This window comes from Phycodurus eques, chromosome 9 (assembly GCF_024500275.1).
Source record: "Phycodurus eques isolate BA_2022a chromosome 9, UOR_Pequ_1.1, whole genome shotgun sequence".
Taxonomy (NCBI): Eukaryota; Metazoa; Chordata; class Actinopteri; order Syngnathiformes; family Syngnathidae; genus Phycodurus; species Phycodurus eques.
Genome location: NC_084533.1, coordinates 19,323,418 through 19,351,048, shown reverse-complemented (window position 1 = coordinate 19,351,048; position 27,631 = coordinate 19,323,418). Strand labels below are relative to the sequence as shown.

The following is a 27,631-nucleotide window of genomic DNA, read 5'->3' as shown; positions in this document are numbered from 1 at the left end:
AACCAAGCTGAGTAACCAGGGAAGAAGGGCCTTGGTCAGAGAGGTGAACAAGAACCCTATGGTCACTAAGACGGAGCTCCAGTGTTCCCTTATGAAGGTAGAACCATCCAGAAGGTCAACCATTGCTAAGGCACTCCACCAAGCAGGCCTTTATGGTTGAGTCACTGGACGGAAGCCACTTCTCACTAAAAGGCACATGGCGGCCCGTTTGGAGTTTTCCAAAGAGCACCTTAAGGATTCTCAGACCTGCAGAATTCTCTGGTTTGATGAAGCCAAAATATAACTTTTTGGTCTGAATTGCAAGCATCATATCTGGAGAAGAAGAGGCACTGCTCATCACCTGGCTAACACCTTCCCTACTGTGAAGCATGGTGGTGGCAGCATCATTCTGTGGGGCTTTTTTTCTGCTGCAGGAACTGGGCGACTAGTCCACATAGAGGGTAAGATGACAGCTGCTAAATATAGAGAAAATCTTCAAGAGAACTTTCTCCAGAGTGCTCTGGAACTCGGATTAGGGCGTTGATTCACCTTCCAACACGACAATGACCCAAAGTACACAGCCAAGATAACAAAGAAGTGGCTTCAGGAGCAGCCTGTGAATGTCCTTGAGTGGCCCGGCCAGAGCCCAGACTTGAATCCAATCGAACATCTCTGGAAAGACCTAAAAATGGCTGTCCACCGACGCTGCCCATCCAACCTGACTGACCTTGAGAGGATCTGCAGAGAACAATGGGAGAAAATGCCCCAAAACAGGTGTGCCAAGCTCGTTAACACATACCCAAGAAAACTTGAGGCTATGATTGCTTCCAAAGGTGCTTCAACAAAATATTAAGTGTGAATACTTGCGTACCTATTGTGTTTAAATGTTTATATTTTCAATAAATTTGCGCAACTGTCTGAAATTAAGTTTTTACTTTTTCATTATGGGATATTTTATGTAGATATATATTTTTAAAGAAAACTATACTCAAATCAGCTTTAGAATAAGCCTGTAACGTACCAAGATGTGGAAAAAGTGAAGAAGAAGAATCACCTTTTATTGTCATGAACATGCATGCATGCACACGAAATTTGTTCTCTGCATTTAACCTATCACAGTGAACACGTTAGTTGAACACACTGGAGCAGGGGGCAGCTGAAGCGCCTAGGGAGCATTTTGGGGTATCAGTGTCTTGCTCAAGGACACCACAGCCGTGAGTCCGGGGGATGTTGGTGGCTGGTCCAGTCGGGGTCTTGAACCTAGGTCCCCCACGGTGGCAGGTGATGATCTTAACCATTGGGCCCAAGGGGTGTGAATAGTCTCTGGTGGGACTGTAAGATGTATAATACTGCCACATAGCTTATTGTTGAATGACCAATTCCTCCATTTTGTAGCAACAATCTCCTATTTTTAAGTCAGTGAAACATTTCTTCTTCCCACCTCATGTTTTCATTTTCTTTTCCCTCTCTGCTTGTTTTCTAGGGATGGAATTGAGTTTTCTTTTAAGGAACCAAGTCCCCAGGGAGAAGGAGGCCCTCCCCTCAATCTGGCTTTCTTAGACATACTCAGTGAATTCTCCTCTAAACTGATGAGACAAGACAAGAGGACTGTGTATGTTTGTTTTCTGTTGTGCTGTGGGGTGGGAAGGCCAGGGCAATAGGTGTTTGAGACAACCTTTTTTTTAAAAATTCATTTTTATTTATTTATTTCTTGTTTTCTTCATTTTTTTTTTTAAATGTGCCTTTTTTTGAATTTTTTGTCTTTTTTCTGTGTTAGTCTAATCTATATCACCTTCCCATTTTTCCACAGCCACATGTACTTGGAGCGTTTCATGACGTTCCAGATGGCACTGCAAAGAGAGGACTGCTGGCTCCCCCTCATTTCATACAGGAATTCCCTACAGGCTGGGGGTGATGATGACACTATGTCGGTGATGAGTGGCTACTCCAGCAGAGGCTCCTCCGTTCGTTCGAAAAAGACCAAGACTCCTGCTACTACAACTGGAACTTCTGCAGCAAAGCGGAAGCTGCCAGAAGGTAGCAAACGTTTGGGATTCAGTTTAATCATAACATTTTCATAGCTGATTTTGCTGCATTGTTTAACACCAAGAACAAGCGCCACTTTTCTGTTACTTTAAATCTATAAACAATCCAGTTATTCATGAGAGGAGCATTGATTAATACATTGCTACAATAGCACAGTGGAAGCCAAGAAAAGCAAAAATGTCTTCCATCCGTTCTAATGCGTTCCAAGCATCTTGGCTATAGCAGTTGAGTTGGTGGGCAAGGAGATAAAACAGCAGATGGTGGAAGCCTTCTAATTATCTCAATTTCCACATCATTTCATCAACGGCAAGAAAAATGAATTTCAGAGCTGGATCACCCAAGGTGGTGATTGTAGTGAAGTTTGGATCAAGTTGCTGTCGTCACAGGAATGTTGATTGAATTGTCCACAAACACCTAAAGCCATCTGTGCAAAATCCAGTATATGTAACCGCGATAGAACTTCTGTTTATGTGTTAAGTGTGCAGTTTGTCTAACAATTTGGCTCTGTCCCTTCCAGAGGAAAGCAGTAGCAGTGATGTGTGGCAGCAGGGTATTCAGACCCCAGTCATGTTGCCATCCCCCCACCTCACCTCCACTGCCATGCGAGACCCTAAACGGGGTCGTGATGACAGCTACATGGGTGTCTATGCCCTCCCTCACGACCAGCCTCAGCCCCACCAACACCCACAACAACACCACCAACAGCCACCTCAGCATCACCAGACCCCCATGGATTACAAGTATGGATATCTATAGATAGACTTCATTGTCTGCTATAAAATGTCACTGTAGTCATTGAAATAGTTAGCAATTCAGCAAAACATTGACTATTAATTCCTCTTAGAAGTAAGTCACTCCGTATTTCCTTTTTTTATTTTTTTTTATTTACCAGTTTAGTACAAAAGATATTGACACAAAGGCTACTTTTGGCTTAGGGCAGTCAAGATCTTGTGATGTATTTGTTTATTTAAGTATATATGAATGCAACTTTCGCTATCCTACATTTGACCATTAATTAAAAATTTTTTTTTTATATATATATATATATATATATATATATATACACACACACACACACACACATTTTTAACATTGTTTTTTGTCTAGCCAGTGAGACACCTAAATGGTATTTCTAGCTAATTGGTCACCAGTAACTGCGAGACTTTACACCGATCTGATCGGTATCGGCCGATATTTAGCATTTTATGCTGATTAGCTTTGTCACAATTCGCCAATTACGTCATTGATCGGCTCCGCAAAAGACATTTACTCCATGTCGCCATCGTGCACAGTGTATTTGAATCCAGAATCCTAGTTTATTTTTAGCTTTGTCACGTGTCTTTTGACGTAGTACTTTAAATATCTGACGGCCAATAAAGTTATTTAAAAAATAAAATAAAAAAAAAACCTCAGCGGTGTGGGACAGACAACACGTCTGAGACAGACAACACGTAATGCCCGGATCAGTCTACAAGACAAATTTGCTCTTTCACGATTGCACTACTCCAATAAAAGCTTGTATTCCGATACCACAGCATCCCGTTTTTTATGATCATCTTTAGCTTGTCAACTCAAATGCGACCGGATGCACTCGTTACCGTGGCGACGACTACAAGGGTGCATCGCGCCGACTGTATTATAAGAACAAAATAGAGAAAAATGTGTGTTGGTGGTCACCGGTGCTCAGGAGAAGATGTTCGTTTAAGGCTTGCATGAAGTATGTTCCTGTACTTTTAATACGCTACGGCTCACAAGCAGGCAACAAAACGTTATGTAGCCTAGCAAGCTAGTGCTAGCACTAATGGTTGAGCGTTAACATGCTGCCGTTCTGTCGAATCATGCTCTAAGGTTTCGGTGTGGGTGGAGTAATTTAATTACAGTAAGTTAGCATCCATTATTTCTGTCATGTAATGTTGGTATGACCTGACTGATTAGAATACAGGAGCTGACAAGAGCAGTGATTTCCAACCTTTATGGAGCCAAGGAACATATTTTACAATTGAAAAATCTCACGACACACCAACAAACAAAAATGTCACGAAAAGTGGATACATTAATTACTGTATGTACTTACTGCCATGTAATAGAAGACCATTCATTTGTTCTGTCTGTCACTATGCCTCACTGGCATAAATAGATGAACAAAGATACATTATTTATTGTAAATATAATTTTTTTGAGCAATTAAGTATACAAGTATATAGAGTAAATGAACAGGTCATTTAAATAAACACATTGCTCCATCTTGTGATCGGATCGGTGATCGGTTATCGTCTTTTTACACTTGCTGATCGGTGATCGGCCCCAAAAATCCTGATCATGTAAAGCCTAGTAACTGCTAATTCATGTCATTTATCTAGTTCCCAGGTGACGTGGATGCTGGCCCAAAGACAGCAAGAAGAAGCTCGCCAACAGCAGGAAAGAGCCATGAACTACGCCAAGCTCAGGACCAATCTGCAGCATGCTATGTAAGATGTCCATCCAGTGGGTTGTCGGGGTGATTTAATGTCTCTCAAAAAAAAAAAAAAAAAAAGTTTTCCGTAACTTCATTTTCGTTCATTTGTGCAGACGTCGCGGTACCGGCCTTATGGAGGAAGATGAGGAGCCGATTGTGGAAGATGTAATGATGTCTTCTGAGGGTCGTATGGATGACCTTAATGAAGGCATGGACTTTGATACAATGGACATTGACCTGGTGAGAACCATTTACCGTTGATAATTTTTTCAAAATTCCTTAGGTAAGAGCAACAAAGATTCCATAGAGATCTGTAATTTTACTTTTACATTTAGCTTTTGTCTGGAGTTTAGCAGTAGTGCTACAACTAACAATTACGTTAATCGATTAATCTGCCGATTATTTTTATTTGATGAATCGGATAAAAAAAAAAAAATGTACATGTACAACAGTACATTATTTTACATTTACAGTGGAGATTATGCACAAACATAAATTGATTATAATTCAGTTACTTTCAGTTTGGTCCATAACATGTCAGAAAATCGCCGAAAATGTTGATTATTGTTTTCCAAAGTAAAAACAGATTTTTGCAAATGTCTTCTTAAACACAAAGATAATCAGTCTGCTTTCATGGACGACGAAAGAAATCTGAGAATATTTTCTGTTGAGGGGATTCCGAGGATTTGGAAAAATTCAAAGGTCCTGTATTTTGGCTCTTTAGACCTCCATAGAGTGACTCTCTAACATAGACTTAGTATAAAAGTGTCAATTTCATTAAAAAAAAAAAAAAAAACACCTTGGTTTTGTCATGCGAGTGTTCAGAAAAGGCCCCTCTGGCAGCTACTTCTGTTTGACCCAGGTTTGTATCACTTTGTTCATATTTGGCTAAGACCTCCCCCTCTGATTGGTTGCCTCTAGAAGGCCCACTTGTGAGAGCACACGTGTTCATTATGTTGACTGCGCTGGCTTGGGAGTGAAACGGGAAGGCGCAGACCTTCGCTAGTGACGTAGGCAAATAAGATATATTTTATATATATATATATATATATATATATATATGAAAGATGATGATGTCAAAAAATGTCTTTACATTTAGGCAGAAGTAGCATTGGGCATCGAGAATGGAGAACTGATTGGAACCGGGACTAACGATCCGGTTCTCCCGGAATTGTTCAAATTTAAAAATTTCGGTTTCCAGTTTCGATGCCTACAGTCCACCCACCCCGAAGAAGAAGCGGCGAAAACCAACAAAGAAGAGCCCGCATGAAAACGTGCTTGTGCACAATGGCAGCGGAAAACAAAAGTCTGTCTTAACTTTGTTAAAATGAAATACGTCTATGCCAACATTAAGACAGCTAACAAGGTAAACGGTTAGTTGCACTTTTGCACTTTTTAGCTTTTATTTTAGTCTTCAAACCAACGTAAGCACAGATGACAGAAAAAACAGCTTAACATTGAGCTAAAACTTCACCGTAACAACTTTACATCACAATGAATTGAGACAAAATTCACATAAACGTCTCACAGTATCACAAGCACTAGCTTTGTGCCTCATCGTGGGTAGGGAAAGGAATCAGCGTTTTATAGAATTTTGTTCCATCCATTAAAAAAATAAATAAATCACCGGTGCCGTGTGAAGTTACTTTTCATGCCAAAATGCTGAGTTCCGGTGCGTACCCTTCAAAATAAACGGCTACAAGCTTAAATCAGGAAGTCAAGTTAAAACTAGCACATATGAACCATTTGACGTGATGAAACAATCCCAAATAAGTACTTTAACAATGTTATATTTAACTTTTAGCCGAAACATTAATGAATATTAAGTCAATTGTGTTAGTTCCACACACATTGCCTTTTAGTTCATAGGTTTGATGTTGATACTGGTTATAAAGAACCCCGTGTCAAATGTTCATTTTAGTCTATGCTGCGAGCTGATAAGAAAATGGATGTTCATAATTTGGACACCCTTTATTTAAACCATGCAAACTTATTTGACCCAGCCCCTTAAAAGAATCTGAATGGAGAATCGTTTGGAACCGAAATCGAAATAAGGAACCGGAATCGCTCAAATTAAAACGATGCCCAACCCGAGGCAGAAGGCAGCAAACCTTATATAAGCTCTAACCATTTACTAGTAGTGGTGCACATTATTCTTTTATTTAATCACCTTTGGTCTCATGCAAGGCTCAACTAAAGGCATCTATACAGAGTAGGGGTGGGCGATATACAGTGGGTACGGAAAGTATTCAGACCCCCTTACATTTTTCACTCTTTGTTATATTGCACCCATTTGATAAAATCCTTTAAGTTCATTTTTTCCTCGTTAATGTACGCACAGCACCCCATATTGACATAGGGCATTCAAGAACAGTCATGGAGTTGTTCTGAAGCCACTCCTTCGTTATTTTAGCTGTGTGCTTGGGGTCATTGTCTTGTCATTGTCAAGACCTTGTCATTGTCAGTCTGAGGTCCTGAGCAGTCTGGAGAAGGTTTTCGTCCAGGATATCCCTGTAATTGGTCGCATTAATCTTTCCTTCGATTGCAACCAGTCGTCCTGTCCCTACAGCTGAAAAACACCCCCACTGCATGATGCTGCCACCACCATGCTTCACTATTGGGACTGTATTGGACCAGTGATGAGCAGTGCCTGGTTTTCTCCACAGATACCACTTAGACTTAAGGCCAAAAAGTTCTATCTTGGTCTCATCAGACCAGAGAATTTTATTTCTCACCATCTTGATTCTTTATTTTTTTATTTTTATTTATTTTTTTAAGCAAACTCCATGCGGGCTTTCATGTGTCTTACACTGAGGAGAGGCTTCCGTTGGGCTACTCTGCCATAAAGCCCCGTCTGGTGGAGGGCTGCAGTGATGGTTGACTTTCTAGAACTTTCTCCCATCTCCTGACTGCATCTCTGGAGCTCAGTTACAGTGATCTTTGGGTTCTTCTTTACCTCTCTCACCAAGGCTCTTCTCCCCCGATTGCTCAGTTTGGCTGGACGGCCAGCTCTCGGAAGGGTTCTGGTCGCCCCAAACGTCTTCCTTTTAAGGATTATGGAGACCACTGTGCTCTTAGGAACCTTAAGTGCAGCAGAAACTTTTTTGTAACCTTGGCCAGATCCTGTGCCTTGGCACAATTCTGTCTCTGTGCTCTTCAGGCAGTTCCTTTGACCTCATGATTCTCATTTGTTCTGACATGCACTGTGAGCTGTAAGGTAAACACAGCTGGACGCCAATGAAGGTATAGAACCATGTAAATGATGATCAGAAGAAATGGACAGCACCCGATTTAAATATGAGTGTCACAGCAAAGGGTCTGAATACTTATGGCTGTGTGATATTTAAGTTTTTCTTTTTTAATAAATCTGCAAAAATGTCAACAATTCTTTTTTTTTTTTTCTGTCAATATGGGGTGCTGTGTGTACATTAATGAGGAAAAAAATTAACTTAAATAATTTTAGCAAATGGCTCCAATATAACAAAGAGTGAAGAATTTAAGGGGGTCTGAATACTTTACGTACTCACTGTATATCAACGACACAATCGTGAACGTTGCTTTACGATGTGCAATTTTACATAGAGTATTCATACTGTCTCGAAAAGAAAACAACTGAACAAGTGAATTGACTGCATAGGATTAAGAGAGAAAGGAGGAAGTACATAAAGTCCTCATTTGCCGAATCAGCAGACATGATTCAGTCATGTGACTCAGTCGCAAGCAAAACAAACTCTCTCTCTCAAACTAGTGGGCCAACTCCGAGCAACCGTCTCAGGAATTTAGCAGCTTTTACAAGTGGTGAATGGTAGCTATAGACCTCAATGGAACGCATGTATAGTTTTTTGTTAGCCAATAGGAAAATGACACAGGCCACTCTATCTACGTGCTGGCTTCCCAAACGCGGCCATTTTAAAAATGAAACGAAACGGTTCACTCCTGACATGAGCCAAGTAGTTACAATTGTCGTGGTCTTACATGTGTAGTCTGCATGTTTATGTGCAGCGCCATCACAAAACGCGTGCAACCGGCACGGGCCTTTGAGGTCACTGCAGTGGTGGTGATTGGGCAATACAAATACAGTTGTTTTTATTTCCATCTCATTCAATTTATCGTCATGTGGTATTACATTTTAATGTTGCATTTTACACACATAAACCTGAGCATCCCAAGCAACATCTTGCAGTTGCCCGTTTTCCTTTGGCAGCTGTTTCCCCAAACATAACCATTCCATTTATTTCATCACCACTTCTTTCCAACAGACATCTTTCTTTCACCCAGACGTCACGAGAGGTTTACTGAAATCCTCAAAGCTCTTGGTGACTATGAGGATCCAGTCAGTCAGAGAAGACTGATTTTTTTTTTAGGCCTGCAGCAGTTATTACAGAGCATCTTTTGTTTATTGTTTTTTCTTTTTCAATGTCATTTCCAAATGGAAAAGAAAAGAACCATAATCATCAAAAGTTTTCTTTTGGCAAAGTGTAAAAGGACCTCTGTGTTTTGTTTAATGAAACATTGTGTTGACAGTGCATTGCAACATCATGACCAATTTATTTGACAATTTACACCCGCTCCACAAAACCATGCATGATGAACGCAAAACCAGAACTAAATGTAACCTCAGACATATGTCGAGACTGCATACCAAATGTCAAGTTGATTTCACGAGAAAAGTACCTACAGTACATTTCTCAAGTCATTTCACCGATTTCCCATATTAAGACACGTAAACCCGCCTATCTGTGAATTTTTGTTGTTGTTTTCCTCTAAAGTCACTTTTCAACACACTGCTCCTCTCCTCTAGCCCCCGTCTAAAAATCGTCGTGAGAGGTCTGAGCTCAAGCCGGACTACTTTGACCCTGCCTCTATTATGGATGAGTCGGTAAGATTGAGTTACTTCTTACACGCGTGAGACATTTTGCATGTTGACAACCAAGTTTCCACCCACGCGCTAACAAAAACTTGGGCCAGTGTCAGCAATGGTTCATCTGAGTTGCTGAAATGAAGCTCATGAAACGTCTTTGTACAAGTTCAGCTATTCGAGCTGTGTGTGCACTGCAGCCAAATTCCTTTAGCCTAGGCCTTGAAATCCAAGTCAGACACCAGACGCTGAGCCCTGAACAATGTTCATGGAGTGATTTGTGTCAACTACAAATGATTCATTACCAACATTTCTCATAAATGTTTCATTTAATATGTATTGAGCTAAAAAAACAATCTGCCACAGATTCTGTTTTGCCACTCTTATCACACTATAGTTTTTTTTCTGGAACATTTTGTCCAAAAAGTAGTTTCTTTACTTGAAAGTATATAGAATGTTGAATGAAGATATCTCTAACAGTGTCCGTTATCTTTGTAAAGGCATTACAGTAAACCGTGAACATTCGTCAAAGATTTTTTTTCAGGGAACCTATCCTCCGTCATTCAATGGAAAACTCACCTCTTTGCTGTTTTTGTGCTCAGACCAAAGCAATAACAGTATTGCTTCGGCGCCATCTGGGAGCATCTTGGTTACAAGGAAGTATGTTGTAGTATGAAGTATGTTGAAATGAGTTGAGGTGTTGCATTTCGACATAAATAGGGGCTGTCACGATTACAAATTTTCTAAGACGATGTATCTTCACGATGATGTTTTTTTTTTTTTTTAAATGCCTCCGTAAATCATGACAAATAAGGACCACCTGTATTTTTTATTTAGTATATTTTATTTTTTGCTTTTAAACCCTAATTGTGGTTGTTATTATGATCATTATTTATTTATTATTTATTTTCTTGTTTCGCTATTAATTATTTTTTTTCTTTCTCTGTCATATGGATCCCCCTGGGTCTAAAATAAAGAATAAAGAGCTCCAAGACTAGCCTGGTTTATATGGAGCCTTCTGTTCCGATAATGATTGGTTTAGAAGCCCAAACCGAATGAAAATGCTCAATATGAACACCTCAGTCGGAATAAACAGGCCGAATCCGAATAGAATGTCATTCGGTTTCACAGGGGTGGAATATTCCTTTTGCCAAACCGATCAGAAATAAGTTTTCACCGTGTATACCGTCATTCAGAATAGAGCTGGGAAGTGCTCTGTCTGTGCATGCTTAATCTCGACGTGAATGCGCCGTGACATCATCGCACGCTGGCTCACCACAACAATGACCATTTATTGAGTCCGGAAAAGCTATCGTCCATATTATTTATTGCACAATAAGTCGACATAGTAATTATGGTGACAGGCCTATAAGGAGTGCTCGGCCGCTATTTTGTGGAATCTATAGGCAATTACATATCTTTTAGGGAGTGTTAATTATCCGTTGATTTTCACAATTCGTGACAGGGCTTGGTCCCTATCCCTTGCGAGAAGGTGACTCTGTGTAAGGTTTTGTTAAACTCAAATACATAATATAAAGATGTTAAATTTAAACAATAAAAAATATTTTTTCTTTACAAAGATCTGTTATAGGTATTAATTTAACATTATGTTCATTATTGTGGTTGTAGCTTTGCAGGGGTTTAGCACTCTGAGAGCTGTTCCTAATGTTTTTGTCTTGCTCATTTAACAAATTTTGAGGTAACCAAAATATGACACTGCTCCTGGGATCTACCATTCTACTCCACTGCAAACTACAACCACAATGAGCATATTGTTAAATTAACAACTCTCTGACAGTGTCAGTCAACACTGAACATGATGATGAAAAATTTATTGTTATCTAGGCTATCATTAGCACTTTGTGCTGCATTTTTTTATGGTTGAAAAGTTCTTTTGAATAATTGTTATGCAAATGCTCCTAATGTTGTGGCTGGTTGGCATATAAGACCTGACTGCTTTTAAATTACGCAATCAAATGATTGCCTATGTACCATTGGTATGACTATGAAATAATCATAGTTTGCTGAAATATGACCTGGAAAGAGCCATGAACCCTTTTAATGTTATGCAACACCCTGTATTTCTTACCTTGCTATTCTGATGAATATATATAACTCTCCTAAAATCATGGTTTTTTGCCTGTATCTTAAATTGCCTGCATCCATAGTTGGGCAGATCGTGCAATTCTACCCATGAAATGAAATTATTAATAAAAATAATCAGTATTTTCTTTAGTTTCATCAATATTTTTCTTCCATTTTAGATTTCATTTCAGTGCAGCTTTTCTCTCTCTCTCTGTCTCTCTCTCTTCTAGGTCCTGGGAGTGTCTATGTTTTAAACTAATATCCAAATTATTTTGAAGCTGGGATACGAGAAGAGGAGCTTTGTATTTAAAGAGAATTTTAGATGCGAAAACAAATGTGTTTTCTGTAAGAAAAAGCAAAAATAAAAAAAAATAAAAAAGAGGTTTTGGCTTGTACTCCACATGGACCAATGATGACCCACACTCAGTGTTGCTTGCTCAGAGAGGACTTCAAATATATACTTTTATAATCTTGGTTCAGGTCTTCCTGTTCCTAACTAGTCAATCAGGCCACTCGCAAATCTATTAAAGACGATACGTGTCTGAGGAAAAATCCATAATAGCATTTTCCCTGTTTTCTTTTCTTTCACAGCGGGATGGATTAGTGTGTTTTAACTTAAGAAACATTGTTTTTTTGTCTAACCCTTTTTACAATTGTAGTAAGTTACCAGGTGTGATGTAGTAATTTATAAACAGACTGTAGTAGCTTGCCTGTACCGTGTTAGCCAACTGGATGGAGGTCTTTCTGTTCTTGTATCCCCCCTCCCCTTTTCTCTCTTTAGTTCATCTCCCCGCTTTGAGATAACCGCTGGTGGTTAAGATTGTGAGATGTCATGTGGAATAGGTCTCAATCCTTGTTTATGCTGTGAAGAGTCCCACAGTCCAGTAATGTCTTGGAGCTTTCCCCGAGCTTTGGACCACTCCTTGAACGCCATCTGTTAAGAGAATTGTTCCCCTGAACAAGTAGCCCAGTCCAAGGAAATCATTTTATTCTCTTTCTCAGTCTAGCAGCATCATGTCAAAATGGGTATCTACATTTTAAATAAAAATTATATATGAATTGGTGCTGATTTTTATATGTGCTTTGGTTTTCTTATTTTCAATCTTCAGTCACAAATGAAAGAAATGTGTAAGAAACTGAAAAAATGAAAGCATGTAAATTGATGCAGCGAGAGAGATTTTTAGATTTGTATTTTTACGTTTTGATTTTGTTTTCTTCCTTTTGTCTTGATAATGTCTCCGGGTTTTTACCTTCTTTCCTAATGTGTAAATTAGTTTGGATAAAACGAATGAAATTCAGCTTTAAGAGTTTCTCAGCTTGAGTCATGAAAATACTTAGAGATTTCAAATGTTAATAAACAGGAGGTCATCTTTCAGAAATTATTGAACACAAGTTATTCAGCAGCGCTGTGGCAGCTAGACAAAGCTTAGATTTTGACATATTTGTCACACGAGTTTGAATGAACTGTTTTGTCTACTGAGTTTTATTTTATTTTTTTGTAGTCATTCCATGCTAAAGCCTTAAACATGCTTCTTCTCTCACTCTAATCTTCCATGTCAGCAGATTGGTCATGTTTAAAGGTGGATAATTGGCTTCTTAGAACATGAAGTGGTCAAATGTAATGTGATCATGTAGATGAGCAGTCTGTGTTTTGCCTAATTTTATGAAAGTAAAAAGAAAGTTCTTTTAATGAAAAAGTACTGTTTGTTTGTTGCTTACCACTACATTGGTATAAATCCTTAATAGATATTGTGTATATATTCAAATTTTAATTTCTTTCCTTTTGGCCATTTTGTGTTCTTCACGCTTGCCTACACCCTGAGTTGTCTATTCACCCACCCTCTTTCAGTCACTTTGTTTTCTGATTTGTACTTGTCTGGAAACAGTAACTTTTGAATAAAAATCAACACACAATTTCAACTGTGGTAAATATTTACTCAATTAACTACTTAGTACCCAAACTATGAATAGATGAACTGGATTTGTTTTATGGCTATTTTCTGGCTGGAAATAAAAAGATTGAGAAGCCATTTTTTATTTTATTTTTTTTACTTTTTCACATTCAAATGCCTGACAGTTGAAATCTAGACTACAGCAGTCTAATACACTATAACTTTTGAACATTAAATATGCCTGAATTGAGAAATAGTATGTATATCTAAGAAATCTAAGAAAATATTTTTTTAACACAATGTCTTGTATGCCCTTTCCACCTTCTCGTTTTGGTTTCCAAGTAATCAATACCCCCCCCCCCCCCCAACACACACACACACACACACACACACACACAAAGAGAAACGTGTACTTAAACTCAGCATTAGTACAGTTGGTCGATCCAGGCCTCACTCCGACGCCCCATTGAGGTTCACTTTGTAAACGCAAGGGGGCGATGTAAACCAGGCTGTAGTCAAACCACAGTCAATCCTGAAATGCTACTGAAGTGCTTTTTTTTCTTTTTTTTTTTTTTTTTTATATACAAATGATGTCATTTGAAATTTTGAATTGTTTTCACTGTCCCTTCCCAGAGATAATAGCCTATTGCTCTGTTATGATAGCTTGTGTGGTATTTATTTGACTCGTGGTTGTCCTGTTGTCTGCACGATACTGAGAAGGGTTATATTTTGGTTGTGTTTTGAACTGAGAGTGCAAACAATTACAAACACATTCTGATGCTTTGCCGTTCTAAACTATGACGAGCTACCACCAGAATGAAAAACATCAGTACCACTGACAAATTTTGAACAATATTACATTGGTTACATCTTTTTATTTTATTTTATTGGGTCTCATTACATTGTGTAGTGTGGATGTTGAAGGGTTCACATAAATTAGATCGACAAAAAAACAAAGTGCTACGTTATTGACAATGAGGATGGCCAACAGAGTCTGACTACTATGGCATCACCCCTCACGTTCTGCATGCAAAGGGTGTCTCATCCCTATCTGCTATCAGAATTATGTGCAGGAAAATCCTTATCACCCCCTTGTGATAGTCGGGCGTTTTTGTAAAAGTGAAACCAGTTTTTCATGTAGCTGAAGCTGGCAAACCAGTTTTCTGATAGCTGAAGGACTACTTTATGTCCACATTGCTGCTGCGGCAAAACAAGTTACACTTTCTCTTATTAGATCCTATACAACATTTAATATGTTGGGTTGGGTTGAGCTGGAAGGTGGCTGCAGACCTAAATCTGAGCCTCTTGAGTGGCCTCTATTTACTCCTGATAACCTCTAGCCCTCCACAGGCCTATCAGCATAGGCTGTGTTAAGACCTCAAGAGGGTCAAGGAGGACTGGGAACCATACTTCACACATGTAGAGAGTTCACAGAGAAAAGGCATCTTATTGAAACAGCACTTTATGAAAATGTAAAATACACATAGTGTATGTTAAACATTGCCTCTCCTTTCATGTACTGGAAGTAAAATCTCAGGGGCTTCTGAACACAGAGGCTGAGAATTCCAGGCGTCTGCATGAAGATAAACCCTGAAAATGTTGAATTCAATGGATAAATCATTAATGAGAGTGCTGGTGTAATCTGCTTGTAAAGGCAGAGCAGCTGATCCTGGAAAATCATTCACTAGGACCAACTCTAGATTAGACACGCACAGAAACGCAACTGATTGCACTTCAAAAGTGTGTCACTGTGCAAAAGGGTATTTCTATTCTCTGGTCAGGCTTTCATTTTTGCATGTCTATTCTTTTTTTTTTTTTACTATTATTACATGTTTTTTGGAAACCCAAATGTATTTTAAGGGGTGCTGAAGATTGGTTTTCGGGGGGGCTAAGACTATACAACTTCGGCATTAAAACATCATACAAAATATTTTTGGTGGGGCTTGAGAAGTTTTGGGCCTAACAACGCCAACAGTTGATGAAGAGATGCTAGTCTGGTTCCTGACCAGACCTTGGGCAAAGCACAGAACAAAATCCCCTTCCCTAAATTCCGCTCACGGGTGCCCCGCCACTATGCGGCAGTTGGCACATGTGCTAACCACTACTCAGCCATGTTGCCTAGATATACGTAACGTGCAATAATTTGTATAGGGTGTCCTCAGTTTATGATGGTCCTGACATATGCACTTTCGAAGTTACAGACTGCTTGTAATGAACAAGTTTGTCTATAAATTCGGGTTATGTCACCACCATAGGAAAGGAATTGTCAGGAACTGAGGAACGCCTGTGTTATTCTTTTGTTGATGCATAAAGGCCAAATTCAATGTAACCAATTTCTTGACAGTTTTTGTTGGTTTAGAGACAAGATACAAGAATTAGTTTTCACTTTTCACAGTTACAGTTCACATGAATTGGGACCAAGTGGGGGAAGTAGATAGAGCTGCACATGTAAGGAGTTAAACAGTACGACCCAATCAAAAAAGTCAGACGGACAGGTTAAAATATTTTGGCCTCGGCGGAGGTTTGCAATCTGCTGCTGCTCTTCAATTGTTTTTTCCCCCCCTTGTTTGACATGGATCCAATCCAAACTCTTACACTTTAGGGGTTTGGTGCCTTGCTTAAGTGGGGTGCACACATACCGATGATTAGGCCAAATTAAAAGATTTTCCCTGACTTGGGAGCAAAACGTGATTGCCCAATTTGCAGATGTTTGAATGATTATTTTGAGCAATTTTTTCTTGTGTGGTGTGTGTTAAGAGGAATTTTCCCTCCCCAATCTGCTCGGAAAACAGTCAGAATATTTGTATTTATATTTCAATATTTACAATAGTAAATCCTTGTGTGTGGTCACAGAGTTTGGCCGAGCCACTAACTTCATGATTGTGATGTGAAACAGAAAAATTGTACAAGAAAAATTTAAAAAAAATTTTTTTTTAAAACAAAACAGAACAATACAACGCTATATGAAGCCCGACACAAATAGAGGTGGAACTGGTTGAGTAGAGTGTTCGTAGGATGTCTCACAACTCATTCACAACAATAAAAATGACAAGAAAAAGAGTTTGCAACTGCAATGTAGTTACCAAATAAGCTAACAGCCTAGCAGCTTTTTGTATTCCTTCAACTACTATTTCTTCAACTTCGCATTTCTGGCAGTCTGGTTCTCACAAGTCAGTCTTGGTATTACAACAGACTTCTGGTTTAGGGGGGCTTGTGATTGTCGGTGTAGAGATCATTTTGTGCGATGTGATGTCAGTCAACTCTAGTAGGCTACCTCACAGACTGTAAGAACAGTAGGAACACACAAGGCAATATTTTCTTCCTGTGTGGGCTCTCACATTTGAAAAATCAGTTGAGCTGTTAAAGCTGCTTTAAGCATACCTCAACAGTGCAACCAGTACGTGTCCTTTCTGCAGCTTCTGGCACAGCTTCTGTGGGCCCTTGACTGCAACAATCCAGTAAAATATGTGTTGAGCAAATAAAATGAAGGAATGTGCTTTGGATTAGGGGGAGGAAGCACTGTTAATGTGACTGTAAAGCGAGTAAAGGATCAATGCCCTTCAATGACGAGGAGCAGCTTTCATGAGACAGGCCAGAACAGGTTGGAGATAATGAATAAGAGCGCCGTGGGAACTTCCAAACTGCGTCTTGTTGGTTTGCTATGCACTGACACACAGGCGTCAACGCAGCTAAAGGTGTGCACGAGTGATAGCACTATTGACCTTAGAGCACACAAGCAGCAGGATTAGTGCTGAGGTCCTAGTGTGTGGAGGGAATCTGTCATCAGCAGAGCTGCAGGTGGTCCAAAGGTCCAAGTGGGCCATTCAGCCCCACCAGGCGAGAAAACAAGAGCACTTTTTAGCCGGGACTACACGGATATTTACCCTGGAATCGGATTCTCTACAGCTTCTCACCTCATGTTACATTATTGTTTTCGGGCCACCATCCCTCGTCCCAGTGGGTCTGAACTCGAGCAGCGAGGATAATAATGGCTTTTCATACAGAAAGAAGAACGACTACAGTCATTTTACAGTGGAAATCTTGCATGCGTGCGCACCTTCACTTGTACGCTTCCCTCTTCCCCAATCCCTCAAAGCTCATTCAAAGGTGACCCGCAGATGACTGAATGCATTGCTGGGCCAAGCTGCTCGGCTAAATCATGAGTCTCGCTAAGTTTGGATGAGTGTCTTATAAGGAGCGATGAGACGGGTTCCATAAAGATGACGAAGCGCTCACAGTGTCACTAAGCCCCTGCCAGGAAACCCCAGTGATTAACGAGAGCCGGGACACCTCCACTAATAAGACTCGTCTCTTTAATTGGCTCTATGGATGGTGTGTGTGTGTAATGATGCAGATGTGTGTTAATGCAATGTCTCTCTCTCTCTCTCTCTCTGTGTGTGTGTGTGTGTGTGTGTGTGTATGGGGGCAGGGTGTGAGCTGCCCATGCACGTGCCAGTGATTAGCTTTTCACTTATGTGTGACTATGAGCCAGCGACGAGGTAGGCTCGCCTCATTAGATCGAGAAGCCTTCGATGGCTGGCCGAGATTTAACACCCCTCCCAATATGAATTCATTCAATCTATTCTTAAGTATTGCATGGACTAGCAGACAGGGGGTAGATGATGCAAGAGTCCAACTGTACTTGACTGTGATATGATGATGATTATAAATCCCAGGGAGAGGACAGTTGGTGAGGTACTTTAAAGGTTCGAGCAGGTATAACGACTCTGCAGCCGGACCCTGGAGATGAGGAGGGAGGGGCGGGGTCGAATTAGCCGGAGCCAAAAACAAGACGAGAGAGTGCAGGCACAGTAAAGGGAGAGCTGGTCCTTGTTAGCACACAATTCATCAGTCCTGTGAGGTCAGGGTTCACGCAGCCCTGAGGGGGCAGTGTGTGACCCCTCACTTTTCACCCATGACCCCAAGCCCAGCACCTGGAGCTGAGGTATTTCTTCATAACATTTACTTGTAACATTTTGTCTGCAAAAACACATTTGTGACCCAGGGGGCATTTGTGGGGCTGGTGTTCGCTTTGAACTGGGAAGTAACATTCTACAGTCTCATACTACGACATCATAGTGGGTACTGGTTTCTACTTGGGCACTGTGTGGCGGGGAGAGGAGGGAGGTAGTAAGAGCGGGGGCGTGATAAAGAGGTCACAATGAAAGACGCTGCTCGAGTGTGAGCAAAATAAACATCCCCCCAAAATAGTTTGGAGACTTGCTCATCTGTCACCTGGGTCGTTTCTGTCACGTGTGAGCAATGCGGCGCTTGATCACAGAGCAGGAAACCGCAAACATTGACCATCCAGCAAACTGGGTTAACAAGGTAAAAAACGGTCCAGGGGCACTGATGGCAGTTGGTTGACACGTCATCAAGTCAAAATAAGTATTTTCGTTTGACTTATTTTTAAAGTGCAGCATGGTGAGCAAAGCTGAATTAGTCTGTTAGAGAGAGAGCTACTTTGCAGTTGCAGTGTCGTGGAGCGGATGAAAGTGATAATCCAACCTGGAGAGTAGTTTGCTTAGTGATCTCTGGTCCCTCACTGATTCCAACATTTCCATCTTCAGTCCCATGATGTCATCAGCCTTAATGAGTTGATTCATTCTGTTTGTATCTCTGGCACTAATCTGAGCCTCCTGAGGAAATACGCTCTGCTCATTCCCTTCTTATAAACATCTTCCACGTTGGTGCTCCAATCCAGTCCATTGTTTAAGTGTACTCCCAAGTCCTTTACAGTACAGCACAATCTCAATTTCCTGCCTCCTGATGGTGATAGGCTGAGTGGTACTGGTCCTGGTCATCTTAAAATCCACAACTGGCTTCTTATTCTTAGTATTGCTCGTGTTGAGGACCAGATGATTCCAGATGCAGCAGTCCACAAAGTTGTCCACCAGCTCTCTGTACTCTATTTCTGGTCTTTCCCTAATACACCTCACCATTGAGCAGTCATCAGAGAACTTCTGCAGATGGCAAGATCCAGAGTTGTATTGGAATTCTGAGGTGTACAAGGTGAACAGAAATGGAGACAGAACAGTTCCTTGTGGTGCGCCAACATCACTGATCACCACATCCGACATGGTGCTGCCCAAACGCACAAACTCGCGCCTGTTTACAGGTAATCACTGATCCAGTAGACGCTGGACGATGAGACACTCACCTGAAGCAGCTTCTTACCCAGCAGAAAAGGTTGGATTCTACCGAAGACGCTGGAGAAATCAAAGAACAAGACTCTCACAGTACCTCCGCTATCGTCCAGGTGTGAGTGATCAGATAGATGACAGCATCATATCATATCCACGGCAACATGGGTCTGGTTGGCAAACTGCAGGGGGTCTAGGGCATGTTTCACCTGTGAAAAAGGGGACAATTTTGAGCGGTTGTCCTTATTAAATACATTATGAGCTGGTGATAAACAAACGTGACTTAAAAATGTCCGGCAAGCTCGGTATCTGTCTGCCTGTGTCCCAATCACATTCACCGTAATCAAGTTAAACCAGCGGTCAACCCTGCGCCAGGACTTGAGATGTGGTCTGAGCTTGCACAAGTTCAGAATGACTTTTCTGCCACCAAATTGTGACTCCGCCAGGCACATCTCCAAGGACACTCCTTCTGCTGTGCCAGAATGCCCAGCTTAGTGCAGACCGGTCTGCCAAATTGGCAAACAATAATCAGGATCCGCCAGCATTTTACCCCGGCCGCCGATGTGCTGTCATCAAAAATAGAGCCCTTGTTGTTGACATGGAAACAATGCCTGTGTTGTTGTCCAAAACTTTCAATCTTAGGCCCCCTTTCAAATGTTTTAAGGCTTTGAAACTCTATTGTTGTGTAAACAAATGGTCAAACATGACTTTTGTTTTCCATTTTCAGTAAAAGCGTTGTGTAAGCAGTTGCTTGGAAAGCAACTTCTCAGTTCAGCTCACAGATCCTCTTAGAGACAACCATTAGCTCAACCCCTCTAAAAAATTTGACACTGTGGCCTTCGCTTGCATATCTTCTTCCCCCATCCACTAACTGTTCAACTCTGACCTTTTACCTCAACCAAGTTTGTTGACCTTTTCCTTCATACTCATCCTTATTTCCTGTGAAAACTTTATTCACCTTTGCTGGCTGAGTCACACATAACAGTTGAGAAAAGCAGCTTTTAAGTATTCTTTCTTGCTGATTGACAGATTGCAAAATCAACGAGTCAAAATGCTCCGGGCAAATAAGACAAGCAGGAGCACACCCTTGCGCCTCCCTCTGCCTATCTTTCTTTCACTGCTCCTTCTTATGCTGCCTTCTCTTCTTTCCGGTGCCCCTCCCTCCTTTATTTATGCCTGCAGAGCCACTTTGTTGTGCTTTTAGAGGCTGGGTTTGTAGTTTGCGCAGATGCTGAGGATGATATTCCCAGATCCTGCAGCAAGCGGAGATAAGAGCAGATTTATGCCAGAATGAATGAGCATGGGAGTAATTGCTAATGCTTTGATGAGGAGGCTGAGTGTGCTTGTGTCGCCTCAGCTGCTTACTAACAAGGACACCTTTAGATTTTAGGAGTATAAAGCTTATTTTGGTCTCTATCTCTTCATGCCAAAGATGTGTTCATAGCCCAAATCTTCTTTTAAAACTACACATTGCTCTTTTTTCTATATAAAATACAATGAATTGTATTTTTTTTAAACAAATAAACATGAGGGCCGTTAATCAGTGAACTAGCTAATTAATTAGTTGATCAAGGGCTGGGAGACACCCAATATCTTGTGGAAAGTCCACACAGAAAAGTGGAAGTTGATGTACAGTAGCTGCAATGGGAGGAAAATCCATACAGTGGTGCCTGGTCTGTTCCAGAATGCTGGTCTTTATTGCTATATGTATCAAGAGTAAAAATAAGTTAACACCAGTAAACTGTAATACTGAAAACCGTTAGCTTTAACAACAAACAACCAGTGGTGGACCATGCTTTTGGTACCTGGGCCTTCACTGGGGACTTCATAGAACATTTGCTCTGAGAAAGTTGTTTTTTCTGTGATATGTTGCCTTTAATTTAAAATTCATGATCATATTACTGCTTTGAATGTGATTCCACTTTGTTCACTTAACCTCTCTGTACAGTTTTTCGTCTGCGTTTCTCATAGTTTTCTTCTCCTAACACCCCTTTAAGCTTCTCCTTTTGGGAATAGATTACCTTGCTGCACTTACAACATAATTTGACATTTGACAATAACTAATAATTAGTGATTTGTCTCTTTCAGGTTCTACTCAACGAAGTGTGGACATTAGCTGTGTTTCCCCCCTCATGTTTAGCCATTTGCAGCGTGTGGGCATTGCTTTCAGGAATGTTTATGTCCATTGTATTTATAGCTGCACTGAAAACACATGACATCATCAGAGTGACGGATAACATATCTTACGATAAGGTTATCTTGGTGGGTATTTTCTATGGCTCAAGTACATGTGTATTTTCCCAGAAGCAGATGACGGCTGCTGGAAAGATTCTAAAGAAAGGCACAATGGTAGGATTTTCTTTTTAAAGGAACATTTATTCACGCACAGCCCTCATATTACAGGTTGGTGGATAAATAATATGATCAAAGCTGCTGTGGGCCTCAACGCTGCACCTGCCAGGGTAAAATAGAACTCTGATAAGGCTACTTTATTCAGTCCTCAGATTAGAGGTGGACTCTAATGGCTCTTGAATTGAGTTAAGAAGTGAAGTGAAACGAATCATGTGCTCCTGAGTGATGATGTCAGCGAGGACGTGTCGGTGACACCAGGCAGCAACAATGACATCCTAATCCCATGAGCTTTGGATCCTGACCTGACGCTTGACTGGTGCAAGTGGACTGGAGCTGGACAGATACACACATGCACGGTCTTGCATTTGCACGAGCACACACACAACTCACACAAATCTTATCGTCTCTTTTTTGGCTTGCCCCTCACCCTCTGGTCTTCCTGTTTATTACCGCAGCCACTGGCAGAGCAGTGGGAGGAAACATTTTGAAGAGGAGAAGGTGGAGATACAGTAAGTGGATGTTCATCAGAAGCCCACGCTAGATGGAATAATTAGATGACTCACACCACAAGATCTTAAAACACAAGCCAAAATCAGTGAGGCGACCAAGATCAAATTAGATGCTAAATCCCTCTGTATGATTTAGCAGCAATCATGTCTTCAGCACGTTAGCTCTGTGGGCTGCTTTTTCTTCTGGTCCTGCCAAAGAGAGCCAAGCGCTCAGTTCAGAGGGAGGGATGTGGGGGGGGGGGGGGCTGGGGGCAATGATTCAGATCCTCCGCGCCAATTATTTCTGCATCCTGCAACACGCTCTTAAAAGCATAACAGCTTCATGAGTAAGAAAAATACAAATCCACAAAATAAGCGACACATTAAAATGCATGTTCCCCCCCCCCCCCCAGTAAATGCACGCGGATCTCACATACACGTGCACACACACGCACAAAACACTTGATCAGGAACTTGTTGCCCATCACACCGCCGAGGGACCATGAAGATGAAAAGGAGGGGGCTCCGAGAGGTCGCTTTGAAGTTTCTATTCGGGTCTTTGTCCCATTCAGGCTGCTGGCAGTAGACATCTCTACTAGAGATCGACCCCTCCCGTCGTCACACCCTTCCTCCACACACACACACACACACACACACTCGAAAAGAATAGCAGACATGTCTGCAGGTCCTGTCCATCACGTAGGGCGTAATTAGAGTGGATTCAAATGCACCCCTTTTGTACCCTTCTCACTCTCTCCTCTTTCTTTCACCCCGAACTCTATTCACTTCACTCTCCTTCACCAGCTCCCACCCTCTCTCTTTCTCTCTCATTCCTCCCTCACCCCCTTTTCTCACTTTTGTTGCCTTCTTTTCTTGGCAGGGAGCGAGGCACCTCTCCAGACATTTTCTTCTCACTGCCTTCCATCCCCCTCTTCTGCGGGCGCCCTCCCACCCGTCTTGGCGTTTGTGTGTGACCTAATGTTTGACAGACAAGTAGCCCTGGAGAAAAGACGCATCTATCAGAAGCTTGTAATTCTATTAGAATGGACAGAACATCCCCCGGGCAAGCATTTGGCATATACTCTCCGTCAATTTAGCTCTTCCCTGTAAGCCCTCCAGGCCACAGACCTGCAAAATGCAGTTTACGTTAACAAATAATCAGCAAGTTAATAAAATGTGTTTGTTTGCCTGTGCGGGAGTGCGTGCCATAACTGCCGCTTTTGCTTCATCGGATTTGTGATATTCAGCTTCAAAGGACTATTTCTCTTTTTGAAATCTCATCTGAGCTCTTTTAAGAAGCTGTAACGGCGAGGAGCTGTGGTGAACTAAGATTAAAGGATCACACCTATCTACTAATTAGGATTGCTATCAAGAGCACCCGTACGTTTATATGTAGACAAAAATGGTTACACAGAAAACATGTATTGTCTGGGCTTGCTATCAGATCTGACTCGTGATATGACGGGAGGAAAAGAGGAAACGGGTGCTCCCATCGCCTGCTGGGATGTTCCAACGAGCACATGTTTATCCGAGGTGATTATTTGTCTGTAATCAGCACTTCACCGTCAGTCCCGAGATGATGGATGGGAAAGATGGAGAAGGAAGTGAGCGACGGAGTGAGGAGGAAGATGTCTGGACTGCAATCAAGCGCTGCACAAACAGGAAATGTACGTCTGCGGATGGCCCGGCTGTTTTGTTTGGCCTTGCTGCTGTTCCAGTTGAATCAAAGCGGAATGAAACAACTCATACAACAGTACCCAAAATAGCCCGTTTACATTAACAGAGTTTTTTCTTTTCCCACCGTTTCAATGCCTTAGTGTTTGGAGAGAATCCATGTTGTTTATGGGCATGCGTATCCACCGCTATAATAGAGAACACTTAACTCTGCGTGAGACAGATGGCAAACGTGTGTTTAAGCGTGTGTTTTTGAGGATGTGTTGTCTCAGTGGTTAATGGCTGTTCGATATTGATTACAGTTGGAACGTTGGAGTCACATGTTCCTTGTCCTCTCACAGATAACGAGGGTTAACCACTTGACCCCGTGCATGCCGAGGGGCTCGGCTCATACCTGCGTCCACACAGCCTGATAAAAGCCCGGCTCGCTCCGAGCCTGGCCCGTAGATCACGGTGGTGTCACGGAGCCACACCAGGGGGAAATGTGCCAGACTTCATTAAGAGCAGATTAAAAGCAAGAGAAGGCTACTTAAACTGTGATTTATTTTCACTTTGAGGTTGCTGGCCTGACTGTGGGCTCCCTTCTGCAGAAATGATGTCATGGTTTCTGTGTTTGTTTAGTGCATTGTATCAGATTGGACGGGACTTTGTCCTTGGTAGCAGAGTTCATCTTGAGTGAAACAAAAGACTCAAGAAAATTGCTCTCCTTTCATTTGATTTATGTTGTTTTAGTCACCATTATTGAAGTCATGGAAACACATTTTCAACACATTAACACCCGATTAAAATCATGTCGAGTTGTTGCAGCAGCTTCTAAGTTAATTCTGGCTTTTAATAGAAGCACTAATCACCACCAAGTACACATTAACATGATGACCTCATTACGGGGAAATGCCAGCAATTTGTAGGTGACTCTTGCGCGTGTGTGCGCCACAGTGAGCGGCCTGAAAGCATCATTCTACACATTTCTTTTTCCTTATAAGCACAACATTCTCCGTTAAGATGTGTTTTTCTGTAGATCTTTCACATTCTTTCCATAATCCCCAAGAAATGGATACAACGACTGGTTGTTCTTGCCCCAGTGCCACACGTCATGGTAAACGCTGCTGCTTCGACATTCATTTTGATTGCTTCCCACAGCAAATCTGTGTAATATTGTGCTTGGCGAATAAAATGCTTCTGATCCCTAGCTACGGCTTGATCATAGTAGTGTATGATGTCGACTATTAACCCCTTTGAGTCGTATTCCTATTGGACTGTTAGCACTGGCTGTGGTAGACCTCAAGCTCTTCTACGCAGGCTGCTTTCTGGAAGATCAGGTGTCAATCTGAGGCTCTGCGCTGCAGACGTATCAGGTTAAGCCCAAATGTCTAAGTCTTTGCCGGCAGATATAATTAGTTCCTGAGGTATTTGGATAATGTCATTTTTTTATTTTTACTTTGTTAAGAAACAAACAATATTCCATGAATTAGCCTTCAGAAAGTCTTGTTTTGCTATGACAGTATGTTTAGGGTCGTTACCCAACTACGCTGCTCTGTTGCATTTGGCAGCATTTGAGCCAAGCCCAAAACACCTCACGATTGATCTTGTCACTTCTGTCACTAGTCACACCACTAATGAGCACAAGCCATTAGTTGCCATACATGGATGGCATGCCTCTACCATGATGCCGTATGCTTTGGATCATGAGCTGTTCCTTTCCTTCTCGTTTTTTTATTATTATTATTTTTTTTTTTTAGTAGAACAACTACATGTTACTAGTGAGGCAAAACTGTGCACTAGTTGATATCTGTTTGCAACTAGTCCTACTACTGAAATGCTAGATGTTAACTTGTAGAATTGTATAATTCGCTAGTTATACTAGTAGCACCCAGTTGTCAACTAGTGCAGTTTTGCCTCATTAGTAACAATTAGTTACTAGTGCGCCCTAGTCATTCTACTAGTGCACAGAAATGTCATTCCGTAGTGGAAGATATATTTTTGTTACTAGTACACTGGCTGAATTGTCTTACCAGTGAGGACAAAGAGCGTACTTCTATTACAATAGTAGCTACATGGACAATTCAGCAGACAAGGAGGATGTTGAATAAATGCTCAGACGGCTTTCCAGCGAGACACGTTTAACAAACTCTGTCTTAACACAGCCAGTAAGGGTATCCGATCAGAAATACTGAACACGTTCACGTCGTGAAGGAAAAATGGGAATAATGAATCAGGATAATCTTTTAGAGCCCTTTTATAATCAGTCATTTGCTGACTTTCATCTGAAAGGGGGAAATTTGTTTCCAAATTCAGATTGATTATCTGCATCTGTCTGCTCCGCTTAAGACCGCTGCTTAATTCGTTTAGAAGAAAAAGAAAATCTCCCAAAATTACTTATCTTGCTATGTTTACAAAAAAAAAAAAAACTAATTTCTTGAATCTGGATTCCTCCCAAAATGTAATTGGGTCTTTCTTGGCCCATCACTAGTTGTTCAACTGAAACTGTATTTAAAAAAAAACAAAAAAACAAAGATGAAACCCCACTCGGTTTGATGAAGGTAAATTATGAAATTTTTATTACATGAAAGCACGTGTGAGCTAAAAGTGTTTACATTATTGTGCTCTGAGAGATCAACAGGTGTGCCTATGGAAATTCAAAAATCGAAAATTTAAAATCCTAATTTATTTGTATCGTTGTTCTATGCCAACGGCGTATGGTGACAGGTAGAAGAATAACACGCTCATCCATTAGAAGGCAGAGGTCCATCATTTTTTTTTTTTTTTTTTTTTGGTGACAGTTTTGTTAGGTGGTGTGCCGTGAGATTTTTCTAATGCAAAATATGTGCCTTGGCTCGGTCAAGGTTCGGAAACGCTCCTTAACAGCTGCACGCTCTCCTCGCATTCTTTCCAACGGTCGCAGCCGTTAGGGGGCAGCATTGCTTGAGCTGACCACTTCAAAACAAAAATGAGTCGAAAGTTTCTCCGAACTAAACGCACTCACAAAGGGGGCACAGACACGGACATGATCAATTATGTGTCGAGCATTTCTTCCTCAGTGAATGAATGGCCTGCAGTGACTGTGGGCTACCGGCCCGCTATTGTCTTGAAACACTGGAGTATAAGTTCTCATGCAGTTCATTATCCCAAAAGGGGACAACTCGAAAGAGATCCAAAGAGGCCATTAATCACCATTCCTTTCAAAGAGGAGAGAGACAGGACCAGAATAACTACCGCACTGTAATACTATACTGTCACTTCGAAACATTTGAAACACTCCCGACTGATACAAATTTAGACGTTTTGTTGACATAGAAATGATCGTAGTCAGGTAGATTGATTTCAACGTCAACACTGGGGATATGTTTATGGGCGAATGTTAAAGGGCTATTCCAGCGAGTTTTAATTTATGGGGGCCATAGTTGAAAGTCCACCAGGCTGTCGCATGACGAAAACGCACAGCAAAGTCCATTTTGATTTGGGCCGAGGAGCCCAAGAAACACCGGCTGGCCCCGCCTCCTCCCCCTCCCCTCCCCCCCCTCCCCCCCCCCACCAATGCCGTGGCTTCCTGCCTGCGAGTGGGGACGGAGCGATGCGATTGGGCGGTACGTGCGCGATGGGCGGTCCCCAAAGCGCATCTCCGGTTGCAGTCGCGCTGGAGCCGCCGGAGCGAGTGCGAA

The 27,631-nt window shown here is 41.4% G+C and overlaps 1 protein-coding gene across 1 annotated transcript in view; it reads left to right on the top strand.

The window, feature by feature from the left end:
• Positions 1-13,343, top strand: part of stag2b (STAG2 cohesin complex component b) — a 33,420-nt gene extending 20,077 nt beyond the window's left edge. Inside the window, exons 25-31 of the mRNA XM_061685207.1 lie at positions 1,463-1,591; positions 1,790-2,016; positions 2,543-2,765; positions 4,386-4,493; positions 4,594-4,720; positions 9,282-9,359; positions 11,654-13,343. Of these exons, the coding sequence (XP_061541191.1) occupies positions 1,463-1,591; positions 1,790-2,016; positions 2,543-2,765; positions 4,386-4,493; positions 4,594-4,720; positions 9,282-9,359; positions 11,654-11,677 (916 nt within the window). The 3' untranslated portion in view covers positions 11,678-13,343. The remainder of the gene's footprint in view (positions 1-1,462; positions 1,592-1,789; positions 2,017-2,542; positions 2,766-4,385; positions 4,494-4,593; positions 4,721-9,281; positions 9,360-11,653) is intronic.
• Positions 13,344-27,631: the final 14,288 nt, after the last annotated feature.